A 25,214-nucleotide genomic window follows, 5' to 3' on the forward strand; every position below is an offset into this window, starting at 1 on the left:
CCACCCGGCCAGGTGGCTCACCTCACTCCTGTAGTTTGTCTCATCTTTGTTGCTAATGAGACCCAACACAATCGTGTCATCCGCAAACTTAATGAAGAGGTTGGAGTTGTGTGGTGGTGTGCTGTCATGGGTCAGTAGAGTGAAGAGGAGGGGGCTCAACACACATCTTTGGGGGGCCCCAGTGTTCAGTGTGATAGTTCTTGATGTGTAGCTGCCGACCCGTACTGCCTGAGGTCTTCCAGTCAGAAAGTCCAACAGCCAGTTGCACAGCGAAGTTTTGAGCGCCAGCTGAATCAGTTTGTAGATGAGCTGTTGAAGGATGATTGTGTTGAATGCTGAACTGAAGTCAATGAACAGCATTCTGACTTATTTAGTCTTTTTTGTCCAGATGGGTGAGTGCTGAATGGACGGCAGTGGCGATGGCATCATCGGTCGACTGGTTGGACCGATATGCAAACTGGAAGGGGTCCAGGGAGGGGGGGAGGGCAGACTTCATGTGGTGCATGACTAGCCGTTCAAAGCACTTCATGAGGATGGGGGTAAGTGCAAACAGGACGGTAGTCATTGAAGCAGGATGCAGGATGCTGTCGCTGAATTGATGGGCTATCCTTTTGGAGTGATGCCTCTTAGCCTCTCTGATGGCTGTCAGTCAGTATGACTGTCAATCATATCACGTGTTCATATCCCCTCTTATGACAAACGTCCATTACACTTCCACATTCAGTTCTGTACATAAGAAACAGAAAAAATATTTATACGGATAAATCCTTTAAGGAAAGCTGCATGATTTTGTAACCTTGAGATATTACCAAGATAAATTAATGACCAATCAATCCGTAAAAATCGATACTATAGCCCTTCCTGAGACATGACTGAACACATCCGTTCTCGCAGTGATCCATGTTCACATGTTCAAGAGTTTGGGACTTAAACGTGTGACATTTTACACTCTTTAATGAGTGATGGAGTCCAGCAGTTATGGGTTTAACACATTACAGATTAACTCCTGTAGAGGAAAACACTGGCCGAATTGTTTTCTGAGAACATTTTTCTAACAGGAAGCTTGACAGCCTGGAATTCCATCCAGGCTCAATCTAGAGTCTTAAATGATTTTTTTATGCATTCAGAATATAAAAAAAAAAAAAATAGTAAAAATGAAAGTACTGATTTTACTTATTCACCTTATTTATCTTGTTTAGGTGTTAAGTGTTATGCTGTATTAAAAAAAAAAAAAAAGGTAGCCTTTAAGTGATAAGTATTTGAAAGAGAGAAGTGTTCATTTGTTGCTTCTGGCGGGGAGTAGACACACTCGGTTATCATATCACTCACAGTCGTGATGTTGTTCTAAATATCAGGACAGCTGTGATTACCTGCAGTCTCGTGCCTTTGGCTGAATCACAGGTGAGCTGTTAAATAACAGTGAAATGTCCTAGCGTTGTTGGACTAAATAGAAGTACTCTTGGAATGCCAATTGTCCATTCCACGGCCCTATGAAATCTGTAGTAATATTATAATTTTATTTCCCAAATACATTTATTTTATTCTGTTAATTTTTTTTGGGATCACCTTTTTTCCCCATTTAAATTTTTCTGGATTCCTTTTTAAATAAAATTTCTTACTATTTATTATTATTATGTTGGCTTGGCAACAAGCCAACATACTGTTATGCTATTTAAACTTCTTCTTTTTCTTATTATTATTTTTCTGACAGAAATTCTGTACGCTACTCCTCCTAGGGCTTTAAAGCCACAAGCCCCAAACTCGGCAGACACCTGCGGGATAGAGCGGTGGTGTGTGCTATATCTTTTCAGAGTGATCAGACTTAAAGTTTTTTTTTTATTAATTTTTAAATGTCAAAATTCATTACCCATAGACTTACATTGCCTGAGAAAAATTGCGCCCCTACAGTTGCAATGACATTTAGGGGCGGAGTCGGGTTTCGTTTCACTTTTAAACTGGTTAAAAATACTGCTGCTCAGCCCAGGCTGTCTACACGGAGCCGAGAACTAGCGAATTCATTCTTATTTAAGACCTTTTAAGAACGCGATTACACGCAATCCACACGTTAGAACACACCAAGAGCTAAATTCAGATGTTTCTGAACTGTTTAAAGTAATAACATGATATATTCGCGGCAGCCAACTGCTCGCGAGCTGGCGATGTATTTCTCTGAACACTTGAAGTCCACAGAGAATTTACAGCCTTTCGCATTAAAACACTGCACCGAAACGGCACAAAACAATTAGAATAATATATTATATGGTTTTAAAGTAGTTTTGGCCACTGTCACGCTGGTCTTAGCTGGTTTCTAACTGAATCATCATGCTGAACGTCACAGATGAGCTCGCGATGTATTTGTCTGAACACTTGAAGTACACATTTACAGCCTTTCACATTAAAACACTGCAGCGAAACGGCACAAAACAATTAGAAGAATATATTACACATATGAAAATGAGTGTTTATATGTGCTTGTGAGATTTCTCTGTCAGCAGCAATTGCTCAGCGTTGCATAACATGGTAAAGCAGGGAGCTACACTGAGACCAAAAGGGTCGCATGCATCACTGATTATTTTTGTACCTACTTATGTGTTATGCTATGATTTAATATGACCATTTATTAAAACAGAAATGTGTATTTTAAGAATACGTTTTATAACGTGCTCCGAGCATTCAACACATCAAGTTGGCTTCAGCCCCGCGCTGCGGGAAAGCTGAACTGAGCAGCTGATGGCGCGTGTGCACGAGAGAGAGCCGCGCGTATCGCGGACAGGGACAGCAACACTGAACAGAGCTGTCGTTCAGGACGTTCACTTCCTCCTGGACCTGAACGAACAAATTCAAATCGCAGTTTAAATAAACAGAAAAAAGAGCGAAAAGCAAAAGAGCTCAATTCAGCAGCGCGGTGTTGTTCAGGGAGCAAGCAGAGACGCGTCTCAAAGTCTTCTTGCTTTTGTACCGACAACAAATACATACAAAATATGTCGAAATACCCGTGTTGGAAAGTGTGTTCGAATAAGTATGTGGTTATGTCTTAAGTGAAAGTAAAGATTTGCAAAAAAAAAAATCGGATGTGTATCATCATAATGGATGCGTTTGTCTCTTAAAGGGACCGCGCCTAATTTACTAGCTCTGCTGTCAGAGTCTTTAATGTATGAAAATGAAAGTAAATCACTCACTGCTCTTGACTGAATTACCTTGTAGTACAAGAATTTATCCAAAGTCAATCCAAAAATAAGATAGAATTGTTTTACTAGTGGGTGCAGGCCACTAGTTCATTTATGTAAGTGAGTATGGCAAAATAGTGATCTGTGAAATATTATACCCACTAATTCTTCATACAGTAGGCTACCAGTGAAATTGATTTAAAAAAAAATAATAATTAAGGACCTGCCCATGTTTTGCTTAAGTGTTTCTTTCTTTAATTGTTAATGCAACCTTTTCACACCACAGACTGAACCAAATTAAGCATTTCTTGCTTGGTAACTGTTCAACAAAGTATTGATAGTTGTGTAAATATTGTCATACTGACAGTCTGAAGTTTTGGTTGATTCCATTACATATCTTTTTATCAAAGTTATCCGAAATTATCAAGATGAATTTGTTCTGAGTTATTGTCATATATTATTACCAGTTTCTAAACTACAGCAAATAAACTGTGATTATGTGAGAAATGTTGAAGGTGTCTGAATACATTTTGGTTTGATTGTGTATTTTATCTTACAGTGAAGACTATGCAGTGCTATTTTACATTAACAAAAACAAACGTAAAAAAAGTAAACATTATGTAAATAGCACAAATAAATAAATAGAATGAACATACAGTACAAATTAAACAATTTTAAACAGTGTGTAACTGCATCATCTATACAAACCATTGTGCTTGGACCCCTTATGATCTCCTTGATTTAAAATGCATTGTTTCAGTAATCTTGTGTGTCGTTGCCCACAACGCAACGGTGGCAGGACTGTGAAATACATACACGAGAAAAATAGGCATGACTTATTTCACATCCAGCTAGACAACCCTGTCATAGCTGTTATCATAGCCCAGGCTTTTTATTAAAAAAAGAAAACAGCAAGGGAGCATGGAAAAAGACTGTTGCAGGTGTATTTTTTTATGGCATTATTATGTGTATTAATTTTGCAGCGGGGCAACTCAATGTTGGGCACACAAGTACTTTGGCTCTTTTGCTCCATGGCCAAGATGGCCAAGCCAACATCAAAGTTAGTTCACTAACTTTTAATTCTAGTTATTATTATTATTATTATTTTTTTTTATTATTATTTTTTTATTTCAATTAACAAAAGTGTTTTAATTTTTTAGATATATTTGATCAAATATTTAAATAAAAATATATAATAAAAAAACCCACATAATTTAAAAATGTAATTATTTGGTGAACAATTTTTTGTATTTTTTCATTTAAATGTTATAGTTTTAAAATGCCTATATTATGCCATTTCGAATATTACCTTTCATGCATTGTGTAATGTAGCTGTATGTGAATGTAAACGATCTGCAAAGTTGTAAAGCCAAAGGTGCTATAAATAAAGTTATTGTCTCCCAAAAGAAAGAATTGACTCTGTACAGCCAAAACAAGTCATCAGTATTTGAATTTGAATCACAGGGTAAGACATTTCCATCATCCCCGTCTATGTTCTGCGTTGGCCAGATGTGCTGCTAACAACTTGACCTGACCACTGTAGCTTGTTTTTGGGGTTAACATCATCTTGAGAATACAATCATTTTATTTTCACTCCCGACATGTGAGGCTGGAAAAAAATCAGTGGTCATAATTCATTTTTCCCACTGTACCGCTTTTTTGTGCATGTTCCGATCATTTTACTGATCCAGTCTCAGGGAGTTCAGTGCAGGACTCACAAAACGCTTATTTTTTAAAGATAGCTCAGTACCCAGTTTATTTGGACCAGCTGGTTCCACTGAATCACAACCTGTAGCTAAGTATTATAAATAATAGATGTTTATATTTTCTATAGAGTGTTCAAAATATATTTAAATGCAATGATGTCTTTTTCTTCTTGTCTCTTTTTCCCCTTAATTCATCTTTCTCATAGTTGTCTTCCCTACTTCGATCCAGTTTGTAGGTGTTAGTCTGATGCATGTATATCGGGTGTATTTCAGGAGCATGTCAAGTCATCGTGGTAACACCGGGCAGGGGCAGCCTGCTCAAGTTTGAGCCTGTCCCAGAATGCACCAGCTGTTCCGTCTAGTGCTGGGACAGAGAGACCTGTCCCGTGCAGGAGACCTCTTCTCTCTGGATGACAGCGAGATTGAAGACTGTCTGTCCCAAGCCCTGGAGGAAATCAAAGTCATATCCTGTTCACCAGTGAGTACTCTGATCCCAAAATAGTACATTTTTATTTTTGTCTATTTAGTATTTGAATTATGTATTCATTTTTTTTTTTTTTTTGCCAAAGTTTGCATTACCCTGTTACAGGTTCCTGTAATGCCAGTTACATTATATTTGTACTGAATCAGTGTTAATCTTCTCATTGTTTTCACCTTAGATTGCAGGACACATTATGTATAGACTAAAAAAACTAAAAGCAAGAAACATAAACCAAACTGGACTAAGGATAAAAAAATACATTATTTTAGAAAATAGAACTTCTAGTGAATCTCTTTAGTAAATGTCATGTTATTTGGCATGAATATTCAGAATGGTGGGAGAATATATCTGTACAGATCTTGCTGTTTTTTAAACAGAGATTTTAGAATTCTCAGAATTGTCATCAGAATAGCAAGAATTCCAAGCACAGGCAATACATTGAGTGGATGAACTTCAGAGGCTCATAACAGCATTGAATTAGATTGGATATTCTATTCAGACACCTGAAGTTAAAGGGGGGGTGAAATGCTATTTCATGCATACTGAGTTTTTTACACTGTTAAAGAGTTGGATTCCCATGCTAAACATGGACAAAGTTTCAAAAATTAAGTTGTACGTTTGAAGGAGTATTTCTGTTCCAAAAATACTCCTTCCGGTTTGTCACAAGTTTCGGAAAGTTTTTTTCGAGTATGGCTCTGTGTGACGTTAGATGGAGCGGAATTTCCTTATATGGGTCCTGAGGGCACTTCTGCCGGAAGAGCACGCGCTCCAGTATAGCAGAGCACTGAGAGCACAACAGACTTCACTGATCAGAGCGAGAGCGTCGCGAAAAGTCACAAAAGAAGTGTGTTTTCGGTTGCCAGGGCAAAACAACCCTGCACAGATTACCAAAAAAAAACAGCATTAAGGGACCAGTGGATGGAGTTTATTTTTACAGAGTATCAACGGAGTTATGTAAGTGTTTGTGTTTGTTCCCTGCATTTCGAAGATGCTTGTTTTACAAACAAGGCCCAGTTTGACGACGGATTTGCGTATCGTTTATTTCTTAAGGATAATGCAATCCCAAGGAAAAAGGTTCACGATCGTGTGTTGGAACCACAGGCGGTGAGTAAAACTGCTTCAAATATCTCTGCCTCCTTGTTAGTGCATCCCCTCCCATGCCAGAGACCCGGGTTCGAGCCCCGCTCGGAGCGAGTCGTTGCTGCTGCTGCTCTCGTTCAGTTTCAGCCTCTGGATCTGATTCTGGATCATAAATAAACGGCTGAATCTGACTGTAAGCCATGGTTTGTTTTGGATGATGGGTTTTCCCTCACGCTAATGTCACAGCTTCCAAACGCTCTCAACGCAAAAGCCGATTCGCGCTCGTGATTCTTTAGCTCCGCCCACACGTCACGCCTCCAGCCGGTCGTGTTTTTCCGGGAAAAATTGGTACAGACTATCTTTCTCTTATGAATATAATAAAACTAAAGACTTTTTGGATTTATGAAGGATGCAGTACTACTCTATAGGTACTCAAGATTAACAGGATATTGAGTGAAAACAAGCATTTCACCCCCCCTTTAAAATACTAGTTCACATTACACAGTAACCATTTAGTGTCTAATTCAACAGCTACACATCCTACTGTTTGAACCTCCTGTAGCTCACGATGAGGAGGACGATATTAATAGGGATGATTTTCCAGGAATTGTGTTTATAGTAGAGTTCGAAGACGAGCATGGCCTGTTTATGCATCTAGAAGTACGCTTACCATGTTACATGACCGCATTTAACCCAAGTATTGGTTTGCTGCGCGCCCAAAGAGCTCTCAGGGAACTCTTACTGTATCTATGGAGACCTGACACTGAATACAACCCTTTGGTGTCCATGCTGACCTGGCAAACAGATGTCTGGGCCGTCACTGTGCATGCTGCGGGTGAATCCTCAACCCTTGGGTTTTACCCTTTGTATACTAATAACCCATCAGCAGCACGTGGGGAGATACTTATGGATGACGAACAGCCTGGACCTTCTCATCAGGTCAACCATGAGGCCAGTCCTGAAGGATCCAGGGCACCTGCAGACCAAAGCTCAGTCAGTCATGATGAGATTAGACAGGGCGCTAAAAGAAAAAGGAAGTCTTCTGGCAGGTCAGAAAGCAGAGAATGGAAAAGGAGCAGATCAGACCACCAGACTGACTCCTCATGTGATTCCTTCATCTCTGGGGAATCACTTGGAGAGACATCCACAGATGATGAGCAGCCTGGACTTTCTCACCGAGAGAACAGGAGTCAAGGTGGTAAATGGAAAAGGAAGACTTCTGGCAGCTCAGAAAGCAGAGAAGGGAAAAGGAGCAGATCAGACCACCAGTTTGATTCTTCACATGATATCCTCTCCTTTCGGTCACCTCCACTATCTCTTAGAGAGATATCCAGATATGATGACCAGCCTGGACCTTCTCATCAAGACAACCGAGAGTCCAGAGCTAGTGCATCCGTGCTGGCCAGAGGAATAAGAGCAAAGACGTAGATCAGACCCTCTGTGTGTTTCATCATGTGAATCCTCTGGGTTTTATGGTCCAGATATCATTTTCACAGGAAACCATTTTTGGTGACATGGTAGAGTTGCAGGATTAATCAGTAAAAGATTGCAATTTTGATTCAAATGCCCAGATGATTTGGCTATTTCTACATTTACATTATATCTGAATCTCTAGTAAATTACATGTTATTTGGTTTAGTTGTCTATTCAGAATTGCGATCTTTATTTTAAACGACACATTTGTATTCTAAATGTATCCAGAACTGTGCTGCTCTACGTGAAATAACTGAAAAAGTTAATTCATGAAACTAAAGTAATTGAGAAGTTAAATAAAAATAAATGAATTTGTTTTTGTATTGTGGTATTATGACGATGAAAGCACATTCCCCTCAAAATTCCTGTTACTATTATACAAAAAACTATACTTACTGTCATTCAATAACAATTCCATCAAAACACTGTTATTAAATTCATAGAGAGAATAAGAGAACGAGAGATGAATTAAATTTAATGCAGCAAAAACTACAATGTACGCATTGTAGATTACAGTTAATTTAAAGCTGCAGTAGGTAACTTTTGTAAAAATATCTTTTTTACATATTTGTTAAACCTGTCATTATGTCCTGACAGTAGAATATGAGACAGATAATCTGTGAAAAAAATCAAGCTCCTCTGGCTCCGCCCAGTGGTCCTATTGCCATTTGCAGTCATGGACCGCTCCCGTTAAGAAACAACCAATCAGAGCTGCGGTCCGTAACTTTGTTTGTGTTCAAAATGTAGAAAAATGTTTATAATAAGCGAGTACACCATGAATCCATTTTCCAAACCGTGTTTTTAGCTTGTCCTGAATCACTAGGGTGCACCGATAATAAGTGTTTATATTCGGACTATTTTAGATTGCTTCGGGGGTACCGCGGCGGAGTAACCCAGTACCTTTGTGATTCTTCATAGACAAAACAGAGAGAAGTAGCTCCGGCTACGATGTTCTTCCGCAAGACGCAAGCAGTTCTGTTTATTAACCGCTAGAGCGTCAAAAGTTACCGACTGCAGCTTTAAATAATCCAAAATGAACACTCGCTAAGTGGCCGGTAACATACATGTTTGTGAGAATGTAATATGGCTTAGTGCACTTATCAAATCCCAGAGGCTGCATTTAAATATATTTTCTTATGCACATATTTCTCAGTAAAGTGTGGCACTGTGTTCTTTTACAAGCCAGCAGATTTTTGCAAGCACTGTGAGTTGGGTCCCTTATAACTAGGGCTAGACCTTTAATTTAAGTCTCCATGAAATCCATGTAATTTTCCATAAATTTTGTTTTCCATTTTTTTCTTCTGTGTTTTATGATTTAATACAAATTTATCATCAAAACGGTGTCTAATGAAATAATGTAATAAAACTAAAACAATTAACTATTTTCAAATGTAATCAAATGAAAATATAATTAATTTACAACAAAACATTGTATTTTTGATTTCTCAAATAAGGTAGTGCACAAAAGAACTGTATACATTTAAACATGGATGAAGAATATCTTGGTTGTATATCATTCCTTAAAAAATAATTATCGATCTTTGAGTTTCTGTGTGCATTTGATGGTAGTTTTCATTTTTATTTTTTATTGTTAAATGGTGAAAAGCTTGTGAAGTGAATCTCAGAACAGCTGTGGAAATGAAGTTAATATGGACTGATATATTAGGATGCTGAAAAAAAACATTAATGTTACACGTGATTGTGTTTGTGCCATAGACAAAACCCCACCACTCATTCACACAGAGTCATGCAGACTTCCCTTACCAAAAAGTAGTACACTTCAAGTTTATTTGAGTAAGTATACTTAAGTAAAGTTCAAGTATAGTATACTTTATGTAGCAAGTATACAAATATCAGTGTTCTAATAGTATACTTGTAAGTGTACTGCAGCAGGTGATCCATATTCAGTAATTAACCACCGAGAGGAATGCATAGCAACTCTCAGACACACAAAAAAAGGAAAAACGCTACTGGCCAAAAAGTCCAAATCCCTAACAAAAATAGTCATATTCAGTGATGGGGGAAGTAACAAGCTTTCCTTCCTGTTTGTCCTTTGCTGATCACATGCCTTGTTGATGTTATGCTGTTAAAGTGAAGTTAGAGAGCATATGGCATGTTCTGGCTGATTACTGACTCTTCAGCACTGCAAATCTGAATCATTTGAATAAGGTGACCCCTCATTTCCACACTTAATGTATTTTCCAATGAAATGAGAGAGCTTCAGAAGGAATGTTGGTGTCACCGAGCGTGATAAAGCCAGTTCCTCTTGCCTCATTGGGCTTCTTTGTTCTGGCTGGCTTTTGTAAACAGATTTGGGCTCATCCAACGTCTCAGGGGTAGCCTTCTCTCATTCTCTCTTCTCTTGTATTTCTCTCTCCAGGGCCTACAGTGTCCTCCTTTCCACAGTCACTGGCATAACATTATTATTCCAAACATGCCACACCACAAAGATGAAAATATTTGCTACATAACTTTCTAGTTTAAAGATGCCGTGTGCTTTCAGAACTCTGAATAAAGCTGTTTGCATGTAAATACTCTGTAGCTTAACAGTCAGTGGATGGATGGCAGTCCATTAATGTTTTATATATTACATAACCATGTAAGAAGACCTTTTCACTGGATTTTGAAATACAGAAGGAAATTTGATCTTATTGGATTTTTTTTTAAACATTATGGATGCAAACCAAAACATAATATTTATAGTAAATGAATGATAAATCTTGCATCAGAGAAAAATAACTTCATGTTGTATAATAAAGAGGTAAAAACAGTAATACATTATAAATCTGTTTGAATGAGCCATATTCAATCAAAGCAGTTTGCAGACTATATTTTTTCTTTTAGGTGTCAGATCAAGACATGCATATATACCTTCAGTATAAATAGCATTATAGACTTTCTACCGTTTGATTTCTGCTGTCACACAATGTATATGGCACAGCTTTCATGCACATTTCTTTCATTCATTTGAGATGTGATTTGTGATTGGTTGCAGGACTATTTGACCAGTGACAATGATCAAGCGGTGGTGGAGATCTGCATCACGCGCATCACTACAGCCATTAGGGAAACAGGTTCGATTGAGAGGCACGGAGCAGCTCTTGTGTCCCTGTGGGAGTCTTGTCTCGAGCATAACCTCCAGCCGCAGGGCAAAGATGAAGACACACCCCATGCCAAGATCGCCTCCGACATCACCAGCTGCATCTTGCAGGTAGGAGTAACACAAACGACCCTGAATGATTTCCCTACATTTACTGTTTGTCAGAATGTGACGAGCACGTCTCCTGGACATTCTGTAAAAATCAACCCATCAGACGATGACTTCAAAACTCCCAGAGTCATTTTGTGTGTCTTATGCATCGCTCGTTCGGACTTCTGAGGCTGGGTCTACAATTATGATGACCTCTGCTTCTGAGAACCCCAGAATTGTGAAAGGGTCCATATCTGTCAATTCTGAAGTAACAGTAATGCACAGTCTCAGGGAGACGAGCCATAATCTCTTTACAATTATTACTGTTTCAGAAAGATTTTTCATAGGCATGACAGTTTCTACTCCTTCTTTGGATATTTGCTTCACTCTCCTTCCAGTGCATTTATCACATCATTCCATTTAATGACTCCTCTCTCTCTCTCTCTCTCTCTCACACACACACACACACACACACACTTATATAATAAGCTGCACATGAATCTTAGAGCAGGGCTTTAGAGAGGGGCTGTGCTAGAGTGAAGCATTCTGGGTAGTGGTGAAGATCAGTATTCATTAGAGAACTGCAGCTTGAACGTCTTATGCCTGAGTTCTTCAGAACTATTTGTGGAAGGGCTCTTTGATCTGAGCAGCAGCAGTCACATATTCAAGTGGGTGTTATATAATTAGCTTGGGTTCTTGGAAGTTGTTTGCCTTTTTTAAGTTTTTGTTCTGATATTCAAGGACCTTTTCCCTTTAGGCAAGAATGTAAATGACCGTGCTTTTTACAGTAAAGTAAGATCTTAACATTCGCTGAAGAAGAATTGTAAATCATGCTCATGTTGTGTACATTTTTTTTTTTTTTTTTTAAGAATTCCTTAATTATGGCACTAAACATAAACTGAATTATTTTATTTCGGGCACATGTATCAAATTTTGTAATTGCTATGTAGTAGTGTAAAACGTATTACTTCATGATAAAACATTTCTTTTGATATCTGTCCATGTTTCAACCTGACATGTTCACATCTTCTACTCTAGGGGGCAGCAGAACATTTCACTTTACCTGCTTTCTGTGTTCAGTCTTTTGAAATGTTAACTGCTGCCTTTCATGCCTTATATAGTATCTCTTATTGTTTTTATTAAATTAACTAAGCAGCCAGCTAGCCCGTATGTGATCACTCTCTGAATCTATTAAGATCGGTATTGTCTGATCTTGGCGTTCACTGGTCAGAATTAGCATGCGCTGGTAACTTCTCAGTTCAGGCTTCAGAGATTGTATTGGTCGTAACTAGTAAACAGTTTACAGTTAATTGAAAGAATCTGTGATCTGAGATGCAGGTCCAAAGTTGTTTTGGTTTGATTTTATTGTATTTTAATTTTTTTTTCAGAATTACAACAGGCCTCCAGTGATGGTGTTAGCGGTTCCTGTGGCAGTGCGGTTCTTGCAGCAGGGGAACCAAGAGCTGAGCAGAAACATGTCCAGCTACTTGTCACTGGCTGCCATTGCTAAAGCTGAACTCCTAGCCCAACACACAGAGGCCATCACCCGCAGCGTGCTGGGAGGTAGGGGCAACATGGGGTCCAGGGGGGATAGGAAGCATTAGGATAGATCACTAACATGCCATAGACCAGGGCTATGTAACTTCAGTGCTGGAGGGCCACTGTCCTGCAGAGTTGAACAGGATGCTCCGTTGCTTTCATTGAGAAACCTTTAGGCATTTTAATATGACCATGATGAAATTGCATATTGATGTACTAAAGAATACTTGTAAATAAATATGTATACAATACACATTTTGCCTGTTAAATGTTTATGTTGTTAAGAAGTGGATATGTTTAGGGTAGGAGGGGGGTTAGATGCTCCAATATCTATAAAAATATGAGTATTTATACACTTTAAATTTACATTTTTACACATGCAATAATTACATGCTTCACTGAAGGGGTAGCCTGAGGGTTAAAAAGTGATGCCGAGGGATCCTGACCAAGCGCAAATATGTGACAAGTTAGAAGGGAGCGAGAAGGCATGAAATATTTTCTGATGGGTTGTGTGTCATGGCACACTCGTTTCACATTTATTCCAGACAGATGAACTTGTTGCATTGATCCTATTTAGAAAGCATTGTTAGGTAAAGAATTTCTAGGTTTCTAGGCTGGGGTAGTTCATTGTTAGGCTTAATTATGGCTGATTGTTTGACAAGAATATTGTTCCAGGACCTATAACAGATGTTGATCCAGGAACACATCCTACTTGGCAAAGTCACCATCACTTTGTGCTGTATTCGATTACGCAATAGAAAAGTATGGTGAGTCATGAAAGGTATAAAACCATCATATTCTCATGATTCAGTGCTTTCCAGACTGTGCACCTCATTGCCTTCGTGGTAATTGGAGAAGCGGTCCCTTTGTGTCTTTACAAGAATATCCACACACAGAGACCAGTGACTGTTTAGTTTCCACAGCGCGTTGTGTAGATGACGTGTGGTTTTCTCGACCCGCAGTGTGTGGTTCTGGTTTCTGGTCCTAAAACCACACAGTTAAATGGGTCACTTGAGATATCCACAATGAAGCAAACTTTATTAAATCCATTGTTCTTCTAAATTGATTGAAGTACATGTTATCAAGCGTTTTTGAATGAAAGATTTGCATTTTTTAAGAGTTGGTCTGTCATACGAGGAATGGATGGTATATTTAACATGGTGTATTAGCCAAAATACACTCAGCTGTTCAAACACTCCACTCACACAAATCGTTGCCCATAGAAGATAAAGATCTCATTGGTGTGGTTCTACTTATTGTGTTAAAGTTCTGTCATTAAGGAAGGGTCAGCCTGGGAGTCATCAGAGGCAAAGAACACATATGGCTTCATTAGGGAATAGTGTGGTCAAGTTTACATTGACCTCAGCTCATTGTTATACAGTTTGGGTCCACCAGAGGACAACGATATTGCAGATGCCTTCTAAACGACCCACAGAATAAATACTGGAACACTGAAATGTTATGTATTGTTGGTGTAACTTGATCATGTTAGAGATAAGGATATAAATTGGATATATTCTGCAACAATTTCAAAATGGGCTAGTTGCATATCTCTGCCATCTCTACTTCTGGTTGTGTTATACGCTAGTGCAGAGAACCAGAGAAATCCATAAATTACCTTCTACACATGTTTACAGGATTTATAATATCACTTCAAATGCAAAAAAGATCTACACTGCTATTACTATACTATAAATGTTAACTGAGCCAGAGCATAGTTACACAATGTCTTTTTTCCCATTACCAATTATGTGTGTAAATTATATATTTATCAAATGTTTATATATATATATATATATATATATATATATATATATATATATATATATATATATATATATATTTTATTTTTTTTGTGAAGTATTGTGAGACATGGGCTGCGACTGATCTTCATAAATATCAATTTCTCAATTGTGCACATCCATCAGTTTGTTCCATCATCATTTTTCACAACATATTTAAGTTAACTTTGCATCAAGCATATTTTTTAAATGAAAAAAAAAACAGGCTGTAAAAAGATACAACTAATGCATTACTTTAAATATATGTTTTATCTCATAATGCAAAATAAATCGTAAAAATATTGCGCTGCTTATAGACAGATAATTACTTATGCAACAGCTCTTTCAATTAATGCCAATAACCTACCATAATTAATAGCACTGTTAAAATTGTAGTTAGTTATAAAATAATATAACATACTGTAGGCCACAAGCGGAAATCTCTGAGCATCTCATTTGACAGTCGCAAACCTTATGATCCTATAAATAGCAGTCAGAACAAAATCAGCTCTCTGAAAATGTACAGTATTGCAGATTTGAGTGGTTTGTGTTTGAATGAAGAGATCCCTGAGGACTGACTAACCACTGACGCTGAACCACATAATCAACAGAAGAAAGAATGAAGCGATCTCCGCATTTTGTCTTCATTCATTTCCACACAGAGGTATGCAATAATGAAGGGAGGATGTTTTCTCCCATCTTTGATATACCACTAACTGCTTTTTAATCTGACAAACATGAATTATTTCTATCTAGCCATGTTTCATATGAAGTTTCCCCTGATACTAAATAAGAACGTCACAAGACCGGAGTAGGTATGCACACACTCGCGTCGCTGAAGCTCTCTGGCGCTGAAGGACCCTCTAAGGCTTTCATTTGTATTAGCCAACTGTTGATGGTGATTCAAGATCTAAATGAAGTCGATTGTCTTTAAACTGGGCTTGCTGCTTGACCATCATGTTTATCCAAGAACTGGTTACGTAACTCTCAGTTCTGAAACTGTTATGACAACTCAACTTCCTCTCAACAGTTGCCCAGGTTTTTGGAGTCAACAATTGGCTGACCTCTACAGTGAAGCAGTTTGTATTGTTATGTTTGGGTTTCCGTGTGCCCTATGCATATACTCTCAGGCCTCCTTTGATTACATCTTGTACCATCACACCACTCTAGAGGGCTGTGCGGGAGGAGAAAGGCGATACGCGAGTTAGCAGAACCTCTGGAATGAATCCAGCGCGCACTAGAGATAGAAAACAGAGCACTTTTCCAATTCACCATTTCTCAGAAGCTACATAACACAACACAGGACAATAAGACAACATCAGGATATTCAGCTCTCAAGGAATTTAGTGGCCTACATTTGCTTGCCGAAATTCAGCATGACTCAGTGAAATTAAAAACCGTTGTTTAACTTTCCAGTATAAGCATATTAGGTTTTGTGGTTTCTGCATATTTCATGCATTACAGCAGAGCAACTACAGAGGACCAGCTAACTGGATTAATAGAATTGAATAGATCAGACATGTCCATCCTCAAGCTTCCCATTGTGGTCTGTCCTCCTAATCAGTCTCCTTTCCCCTTCTCTCATTAATACAAATTATTAAAATATACAATCTTATTGTAAGTCTCATCATTATCATTATGCAAATTATTTCAAATCAAAGAATGATTTACCTTTTGTTAATGTGTATTTTTCTTCTTTTAATTTAGTGTTCCTGTAGCGCAATTGGTAGGGCACTGCCTTATCAAGCGCAAGTTTGGGGGTTCGAATCCTCTGGAACACATGATAGGTAAAAATTGATAGCGTGAATGCACTGTAAATCACTTTGGATAAAAGCGTCTGCTAAATGCATTAATTTACAATAACTTACAATAATAGTCAGTTCCAGTCTTTATTTCCAGTATAAGCATATTAGGTTTTGTGGTTTCTGCATATTTCATGCATTACAGCAGAGCAACTACAGAGGACCAGCTAACTGGATTAATAGAATTGAATAGATCAGACATGTCCATCCTCAAGCTTCCCATTGTGGTCTGTCCTCCTAATCAGTCTCCTTTCCCCTTCTCTCATTAATACCACCCTGGTCCTACTTCCCATGGGTTCTCAGAAAACCAATCACATGTGACCCCTTCACAGTCCTTGAAGCAGGAAGCAGGAAGTGGGGTGAGGTAATGGGGTTCAGGTTAGGTTTTGTGGGGTACCATCGGGTGCAGAAGGAAGAGTAGAGCCAACAACTACTTCATTGGTGAAACAATTAGATTACAATTTTCATGGTTTATTGAATGCTCAGGCATGACAAATGTTTTTTTGAAAATCAAACATTTACAATGTTAAGTAAAGAAAAAGAAGACCATGCCCATTTGCTTATTGGCTATTGGTGGTGAGTAACCCTACTCAAAATACCATTTTGACTTGATTAGTGTAGAAGCTAGTTGGGACACCACCACCATAACAAATCATGCTGTATGCTGCTCTTTTCAGCAGGACAGGCAACAACTTTTACAATCATTTTGTCTCTTTAAAATGCTTTGCTGAGCTATGTAGGTGTTTCACCATGAGCTCTCATGTTTCTTTAGTATGTAGACCCAGGGGTCTCATGTTGAAGTCATGTCGGAGGTACGATGAGTGTTTGTAGTGGGCTGGAGTGTGTTAGAGACACCTCTCCCGTGGTGTGCACACTCACTTCAGGAGCAGGAAAAGTAGAGGTGGAAAAGAGCATCTTTGAAACATTAAAGCTTTTGAATGGCTCCCAGACTCCCTCCAGCAATGCTCATTATTAGAAATATCCCTTCAAGAATGCATTCTCTTAAACCACCATCTGGATCCACTAATCGGTCTGTGGCCTGAGTGCTTTTGCTAAGCTAATGATTTGTTTCTCTTCCACACTGACCCGTGACCAGTGTCATCCAGATCCTTGGTTATGTTGCATGTTGTACGTGTAAAATACCAGACACTCAATGTGGCCCGTACTGTTTTGTCTCGTTTTCAATTAACCGATTTACTCGATTTTTTAAAATATACAATCTTATTGTAAGTCTCATCATTATCATTATGCAAATTATTTCAAATCAAAGAATGATTTACCTTTTGTTAATGTGTATTTTTCTTCTTTTAATTTAGTGTTCCTGTAGCGCAATTGGTAGGGCACTGCATTATCAAGCGCAAGTTTGGGGGTTCGAATCCTCTGGAACACATGATAGGTAAAAATTTATAGCGTGAATGCACTGTAAATCACTTTGGATAAAAGCGTCTGCTAAATGCATTAATTTAATTTAGAATTTCATTTGAATAAAGTGGGTTTTGAATGTTGTTTAGTGTTATATACCAGATTCACTAACACTGTTTCAAATGATATGGTGCAGTCACGTTGCACCTTTCTGTAACTTAAAATGATTAATGAAGCAACCTACAGTCACGCTGACTTTACGGTTGTGGAACAGTCATCGCAAGTAAACTTTATTTGTCATTTGGGACAAGGCCACAATCTCTTACTGACATTCAGCAGATCCTGGATGACAATGTTTTTGTCATTTTAGTTTTACATTTTTATTATGGTTTGTTTTTTTTTTGCAACCCTTGGAAAAATATCTATGTACATTATACATTCATCTTAGCCTAACGAAAAAAAAGTAAAATAAAAAACAACAACATTATAATACATTTTATCACATCAGCGGAAACATAAAAATAAAGTCACAATTTGTAAACATTTTCCACACTTCCATTATCAAAACATAGCAAGCATCCTTTGGTAAAACAGCAAACCAAAGACATAGAAGTTATTCATTCGCAGAACTCATATAACAACATATTTTAAAATGTCCATCACAAGAAATGTAACAGAGCCTTATAGTTTGAAAAATCCATAAGAAAAAAAAAAGAACAATGGACTAAATAGATTAAACATTAAATCTGAATGTAAACATTAACAATCAAGATAAATAGTTTGACAATACATAATATATATATTTTAAAAAAATGACTTCCACTTAGTTTTAATTGAAAACATTATTGTAAAACAGAACAGTTTGTAATAAAAATTATATATGATATGATGTCCCTCCAATGGCAGCAGTGTAACTATTTTAACTTGTTTGACTAAAGCCAGTTCGCCCTAAATACATTTTTTTGCACATCTAAGAGAAGAAAAATTATTGTTGTGTGCAGGTGTAGCAAAGCAGGTTCTTAATATGTGCTCGTAGGAGCTCAGCTGATTGGTCTACAGGGCTCAGGTGCTTAAGACAGTATAGAAATTTAATATATTAACTTGACACCCCCTTTTGGCTCAATGTCAGAGACGCCCCATGCCACCACATTACCACGGATGCCACAACCACTCCCATCTATCCGTGCTTGCTGAGATATCTCCTTTGAATTCAAAACACGGTCCCACATGTTCACTCCAGTCATCTTCCCAGTAAAGGCCAGGTCCGCATCAAAAGTGTCTGGGATACTGAGATGCCTGAAGGAACGTCCATACTCTTGACCCAGTAGTATGCTTCCTTTGCTGCGTAGCTCATGACCTTCAGCCACTCCAGGAGAGCTTGCAGCCTGTTGACCATTGACCCACAGTGAAGCCAAGCCCTGTTGTGAGCTCCAGACTGCACAGATGTGCACCCACTGACCCTCTTGAGCTGCCCCTGAAGCTTCCACCAAATGGGTCTCACCGTCAACTGTAAAGAACACACTCTGTCCATTCAACACCAGCTGGAGTTCATAGGCATTGCCAGTCGTACTGTAAGAGAAGAGGATGGTCTTGTTGAGCACCTGAGTTGGTTTCGCCCACAGGCAAATGGTGGCCGCATTGTTCTGGAAGGGTGTCTTGGGTGAGACTTCAACATGAGCTGTAGATGAACGTGTGGGGAAGAGCAGCCCAGTGTCACAGCCTGGAAAGGCAGAAGAATTGAGAGAGGGAAAGGGAACGTGTTAACAAACTTCCTCCATTTTTAGAAGGAACAGAATTAATCTGTTATGATGTCTGTTACCCTCAGAGGGAGAACCACTAGACCCCTCCACCCATCACTAGATGCATACGAATGAATCACTGAAGGCTTATGATTTTAGTTGAATAACCTTCACACAAATCTTTCTAGGAGGGTTCATCACAAAGTGTAAAAAAATATATAAATGATTTAAAGGTCAGTGTTTTGTGATGTCATTTTTCAACGCATACTTTATATTTTAATGGGGGCTCTCAAAGTAATGAGTTACAATGTAAACATTTAGTCGTTTTGAATCCTGTCCAGGGTTTGCTTCTGCAGAGCCTTCCAAAAGAGTGACAAAATCAAGAGACTCATTTTCCTTGTGCTTTTTTAAATTATTATTTATTCACTGTTAAATACGAGGAGAATTCGGTCAAGTTGAACCCAACTATGCTGATCCCTGTGCAGAATCCCTGTGTGTTTTATATGGATGGTCAGTTTTGTGCACAATTATATTGAGAGGACCTTCGACCAGAAGAAACTGAATTTCAGTGGAAGGCTTGTAAACAAATTGATTGAAGGGGGCTTGGTAATTGGGATTGGTACATTCTCTCTTCAATGGGTGATTGCTTTGCAATGACAGGCCATGGCTCTCCTTTCCTACTGTAGCTTACAGTATTTTCATTACATTTGTCTTGGGTTTCCTGCTTTGGGTGGATGGAAGGGGTGTAAGTCATTTTCTAAACAGTCTCATCTGGTTCTATTTCCCCCCTGGAGCCTTTGGTGCTCGCCTGTTACTAATTATGCAGTACTTCCCTCTGTCTTTCATTTACTCTACTTCTACAAAGTTATTTAATGCAGGAGTTATGGGCATTCACAGATTAAATCATTTTTAGCTTAAGCTGACTAGAAACTGTATCCGGCTTACTGACAAGGTGAAAGCTCTCTTGATGCAAACAAAGTTTGTTTCCCAACTCAGTAGGAGGTTGGGGAATGACTTGGGGGGGGGGGGGGGGGTTAAACATTTATCAGATTTTGGGGGTATCAACCTCCTACCTTGGGGTGATGGTGGTCTGCTCAGAGGTTGTGTGAGTTGACATGCTTTGTGTTTGTGTCAGCTAAGTTGGCTAATGGTTTGATCGTAAAATGTGTTTTGCATAAAATGCAGATTTACAGCTCAAAATTTACAGCACCAAACCAGAATCGTCACCTTGGCGGTCTGTTTTAATCGTATCTAGACTGAGCTCAGATGATTAACTCATATAAAACTACATACTTGCAAGGGGTGTTGGAGTTGGTGCATGATGTTCTGTTGTTTAGAAACTATGACATAAATCTACACATACTGCTGGGCGAAATGGCCAAAAATCCTAAGCGCTTTACAATTCTTTCCAGTCATTTTCCTTAACAAAATAATTAATAGAAATGTAATGAGTGAAATTGTTTCAAATCATGAATCAGATTTTTGTTCCTTGACTTTGATAATGCACATCTTCAGCACAGTTTGCAGTATTAATGACAGTTGTATCTCTTGGAAATGCACATTTTACAGTTGCTTGAGTTAGGATGCAGATGAAAAAGTATGTTCATAGTCACAAACAGTAACATCTGTAAAAACTGAAACTACCTCATTTTTATATGGTGAAATGTAATTATTCTGACTGTTTGAGTTTGATTAAAATTAACCATTGGTCTTCCCGAGTAGCATACATTTAGTTCATGAGAACCATGGTTAAAATACTATGGTAAAAATGTTCGAGGTATTTGTATGAAAAACAGTAGTCTAGATACATTTAGTATAAATGCACAAATGCTTTAGCTTAATCACAAAACATACTGTAGTATTCCGTTACTCCTTTTTAACATTTAATACATATCTACATTAATTATATAATAAAATTTGTTATGAATGTCCCACATTTCTTCCACAAAACCATGGTGCAGTTAGTGTTACTACAGTAAATCCATGGTAAATTTGTAAATTGAAAAGCCTTCTGACTGTATCATTGTGCACAGTGTTTTTCTGTTTGTTTCATCTGGCTTTAAACTAGTTTAACTCACAATCATTTATGTTCTTTGCTGGATTCAACCGCTTCACACTGGATCTCACAGCACGGTTTATTTCTTGTGTATCAAACTCTTATCAAAGTTTATCGAGGAAATTTATATTGCTATAATTATCGTTATTGTTTTATCGCCCAGCCCTATCTAAATGTGTGTTTCACCCTTCCCAGTTAGAATTCTAGTAAAATAATTTTACTCTTAATAATGTGACAAAATATTGACAACTTTTGCTTTTTATAACTTGAATGTCTCACCTGATGGCAGGCTATTGGCAAAGACTGATCTGGTGTAAAGAATGAGCTGTTCCCGGATGATTTGCAGATCGCTGGAGATGGTTGATAGAGTCTTCTGCAGTCTTCCTCCGTTCTCTGCCTCAGTCACTTCTTGCATGAGATGTCGGGCCTGGAAGCTCTTGGCTGCCCCCAGTTTCAAGCAGCTGCTCTCCAGTTGCTCCATTCGTGTAGCCTGGTTAACGCTGGCAGCAAGTAGCTGCTGCAGGGCTGCATCATGCTGCACGTACTGATCAGCTGAGACCTCTCGCACACGGTCCATCGCGTTCTGCAGACGCGTCTCTGTTTGAATCCCAGCCCGTCGAACCAAACTCTCAACCGCAGATGCGCAAGAGCCGCCGTACTGAGCCACAAACTGCAACAGCTCTCCTCTCAGACTCTGCAGCTCAACCTTGATGATATCATCGGCATACTGCAGGAGCATGTTCTCTTTCATTTGGGAATTTTCCAGCATTGTGAAGAGCTTATCCCACTTAGTGAAGACTGGACTTCTGCAGGGTTCAGGGGAAGGTGTTGGGGTCGCCTCTGAGAGAGAAATCAAGGGAAAGAAGGGGAACGCAGGATGATTTGCAGGATGATGAAGAAGAATTCACATGATTAAAATATATATATATATTGAATGCTCTGAAACATATCTTCAAAACATGACATTTATTTATAACCTTGGGTCGTTCATGAGAAAATGTTCACTCCTAATGTAGAAGACTCAATTTAAAAATAATGATCAGCTCTCATTTAGTTTGAACCTTAAAATCTTTAAAGCCATGAAGTATATAACCATTAAAAACTTTGTATTTCATGCCACAACATTCTGTTACACTGCAACAAATATTCCTGAATTCACAAGATCCCAGTGAGTCACATTATTTGTTTACTTCGTTTTTTTCCTTGCTAATATAACTCCTGTCTGAAAGGCATGTCCCCACTCACACTCTTAATTTATCAGTCCTGACAACACTTGCATGTCTCTGTAACTCACAGCTAATAGTAATGATCAGAATCATTAATTCTTTTTATTTAATGTCGTTTACTCACCTTCCAGCTGGTCCTCGTCAGTTATCTCGTTGAAATAATCTTCTCCAAAGCTTACCTTGATATCATCCCCATAATTCGCAGGTACTGCTGTGGACAGTAAAACCACCAGACACATGGCCTGGAGGAATGTCCGCATGCACGTGCTGGCCATGTGGGAATATGAACAAGGCTCAGTGTTTGTGTGTAATTGTCTCTTTTCTCTCTGGTGGCCCTCCTTGTTAGATGCTGAGCAATCGGTTGGCTGGACTCCTGCTTGTTTGGTGAACTGCAGCTGAAAGGGAACTGAGCCTGATAGAGGAGCTCTGAGGTCTATATAAACATTGTGCTCAGAAAGAGAGAGAGAAAGAGGTGGGGGAGAGAGAGTTAGCTCCAGTGACAAATTCTTCATTGGAGGTATGGGTAGTCAAATTTTTGTTCTGCTCCTGCAACTCAGGCAAAGAGAGTGAGAGAGAGAGCGAGATAGGGGGAGGATGTTGGGAAAGAGGGGAAGTACCAGTAAATATTTAAGTAATGTCCTGGAATTTCTGTAATACCCAATTCTTTACTATAACTTATCACTAAAATCAGAGGGGAAATTTTATTATTCAAGAGTTTAACACTAATCAAACCCTTAGTCTCTATCCCAAATCCTAAATCCTACCCTTAGTTTTAACCTTGACACTTAATGTCTGTTATAAATATTAAGAGATGGCAAAAGTACACATATCCTTCACTCAAGTAGAAAGTTCAGATACTCATGTTTTAAAAATTGAAGTACTGATTACACTTTTTTTACTCAAGTTAAAGTATAGAAGAGTGGGCTCTGACATGTACTAAAAAGTAGCCAATACTTCCTGTTTAGTGTCACATGGGTAACAGGACCTAACATCATATTAATACATTAATACCAAAGAACTTACATTTCAAATTTTGTTAGCTAATGAATGTACCCAGGCTGAACCAGCAGTCATATCGCCCCGCAGCCCACTGAAGCTAAGCAGGGTTGAGTCTGGTCAGTACCTGGATGGGAGACCTCCTGGGAAAACTATAGGTTGCTGTTGGAAGAGGTGTTATTGAGGCCAGCAGGGGGTGCTCAACCTGTGGTCTGTGTGGGTCCTAACACCCCAGTAAAAGTGATGAGGACACTAAAGCACCATCCTTCGGATGAGACGTTAAACCGAGGTCCTGACTCTCTGTGGTCATTAAAAATCTCAGGATGTCTTTCGAAAAGCATAAAGGTGTGACCTCGACATCCTGGCCAAATTCGCCCATTGGCCTCTGACCATCATGGCCTCCTAACAATCCCCATATCTGCTGATTGGCTTCATCACTCTGGCTCCTCTCCACCAATAAGCTGGTGTGTGGTGGGTTTTCTGGCGCACTATGGCTGCCGTCGCATCATCCAGAAAAAAGCAGAAAAGCGCTATATAACTGTAATGAGTTATTATTATTAGTATTATAGAATGGGAGGAAATTTCAGGCCGTGGAAAATCTCATCCCATACACCCACAACAAATTCTGAAACCATGGACAACATAATTGTTTGTATGGCCATCACATCAAAAAGTTTAAAATCCTTAAATCCGTGCTAAAGAACTAAATTTTCTAAATTGCCTAAATGTCAAAATTAGTACAACAATAACTACACCATGACAATAGAAAAATCCTAATATTGAATATGTTATTGCATTATCATGAGTCACATATTTCCCTTTTATAAAAATAAACCATGGTTTTATTATGTGTAGAATTATGCGCAATACGCATAATCCAGTGCCAAAATTTGTACTCAGGAGCTAAACACAGACAAAACTACAGTAGCCTATTTACAGATGAAGAAAGGCCTGAACAGATCAGAAGTTTTGCTTTTCGGCTCTTCCATTCTCAATTCTCACACTGATTACTGATCAATCACACTGATCAACTGATCATACTAGCGTGCAAGCCGAATCGGAGCATTGCCAATTAAGACTAACCGATTCATGATTTATTAGATATCGAATGGCGATAATACGGATTAAAACTTAAGTAGCAAGCCTGTTTTGAAAATGTAAGAATTGGAAAGTACAGATATCTGTGCAATAATTTAAATATAAAGTTGTCAGAAATAATAAATTAAAGTGAAGGACTGTTACCAGAAAAAAATATACTTAAGTCTACTTAAGTACAAGTAGACTTTGTCACTTCCCATCTCTGTAAACATTGCCTGCGACCCCTTTCCCTCATCTAACTTGTACCTTAATCTTTCAGACCCCCTTGCCCCTAGCCCTTACTTTTGTTGTCATATTTCTGATGAAGTTGAAAGTTCGAAAATACCTAAAATTGCAGCTACAAAAAAGAGTGTTTGGTTGAGCATACCATAATCTCTTGTGAGACAGAATCTCTTGTCTTTACCTACAGTGCTTCTCATTTGTCATCATTTGTCATACAGCCAGTTAGGCAGCTCACCAGTGATGCCAGGTTATCCAGTGACAGAAGCACTTATAAGCAACTACCGTAAGTAGAGTGA

General features: G+C 38.6%; 2 protein-coding genes across 2 annotated transcripts in view; one reads left to right on the forward strand and one right to left on the reverse strand.

The window, feature by feature from the left end:
- Positions 1-25,214, forward strand: part of LOC127934471 (ventricular zone-expressed PH domain-containing protein-like) — a 98,374-nt gene that overhangs the window by 13,132 nt on the left and 60,028 nt on the right. Inside the window, exons 2-4 of the mRNA XM_052531886.1 lie at positions 5,147-5,351; positions 10,903-11,118; positions 12,486-12,660. Coding sequence (XP_052387846.1) covers positions 5,214-5,351; positions 10,903-11,118; positions 12,486-12,660 — 529 coding nt within the window. The 5' untranslated portion in view covers positions 5,147-5,213. The remainder of the gene's footprint in view (positions 1-5,146; positions 5,352-10,902; positions 11,119-12,485; positions 12,661-25,214) is intronic.
- ptx3a (pentraxin 3, long a) lies at positions 17,845-23,021 on the reverse strand. Its single transcript, XM_052531903.1, has 3 exons — positions 22,727-23,021; positions 21,656-22,216; positions 17,845-19,301 (listed from the first exon to the last, which is right to left on the reverse strand). The coding sequence occupies exons 1-3, from the start codon at positions 22,875-22,877 to the stop codon at positions 18,670-18,672; spliced, it is 1,344 nt and encodes a 447-aa protein (XP_052387863.1). The 5' UTR covers positions 22,878-23,021; the 3' UTR covers positions 17,845-18,669.

Source organism: Carassius gibelio, chromosome A18, assembly GCF_023724105.1.
Source record: "Carassius gibelio isolate Cgi1373 ecotype wild population from Czech Republic chromosome A18, carGib1.2-hapl.c, whole genome shotgun sequence".
Classification (NCBI taxonomy): Eukaryota; Metazoa; Chordata; class Actinopteri; order Cypriniformes; family Cyprinidae; genus Carassius; species Carassius gibelio.

Coding starts and splice junctions, on each gene's coding strand:
- ptx3a (XM_052531903.1), bottom strand. CDS start 22,877: ATGGCCAGCACGTGCATGCGGACATTCCTCCAGGCCATGTGTCTGGTG. Junction 22,217..22,726: donor TGACGAGGACCAGCTGGAAG/GTGAGTAAACGA, acceptor TTTCTCTCTCAG/AGGCGACCCCAACACCTTCC. Junction 19,302..21,655: donor TGCCAATAGCCTGCCATCAG/GTGAGACATTCA, acceptor CTGCCTTTCCAG/GCTGTGACACTGGGCTGCTC.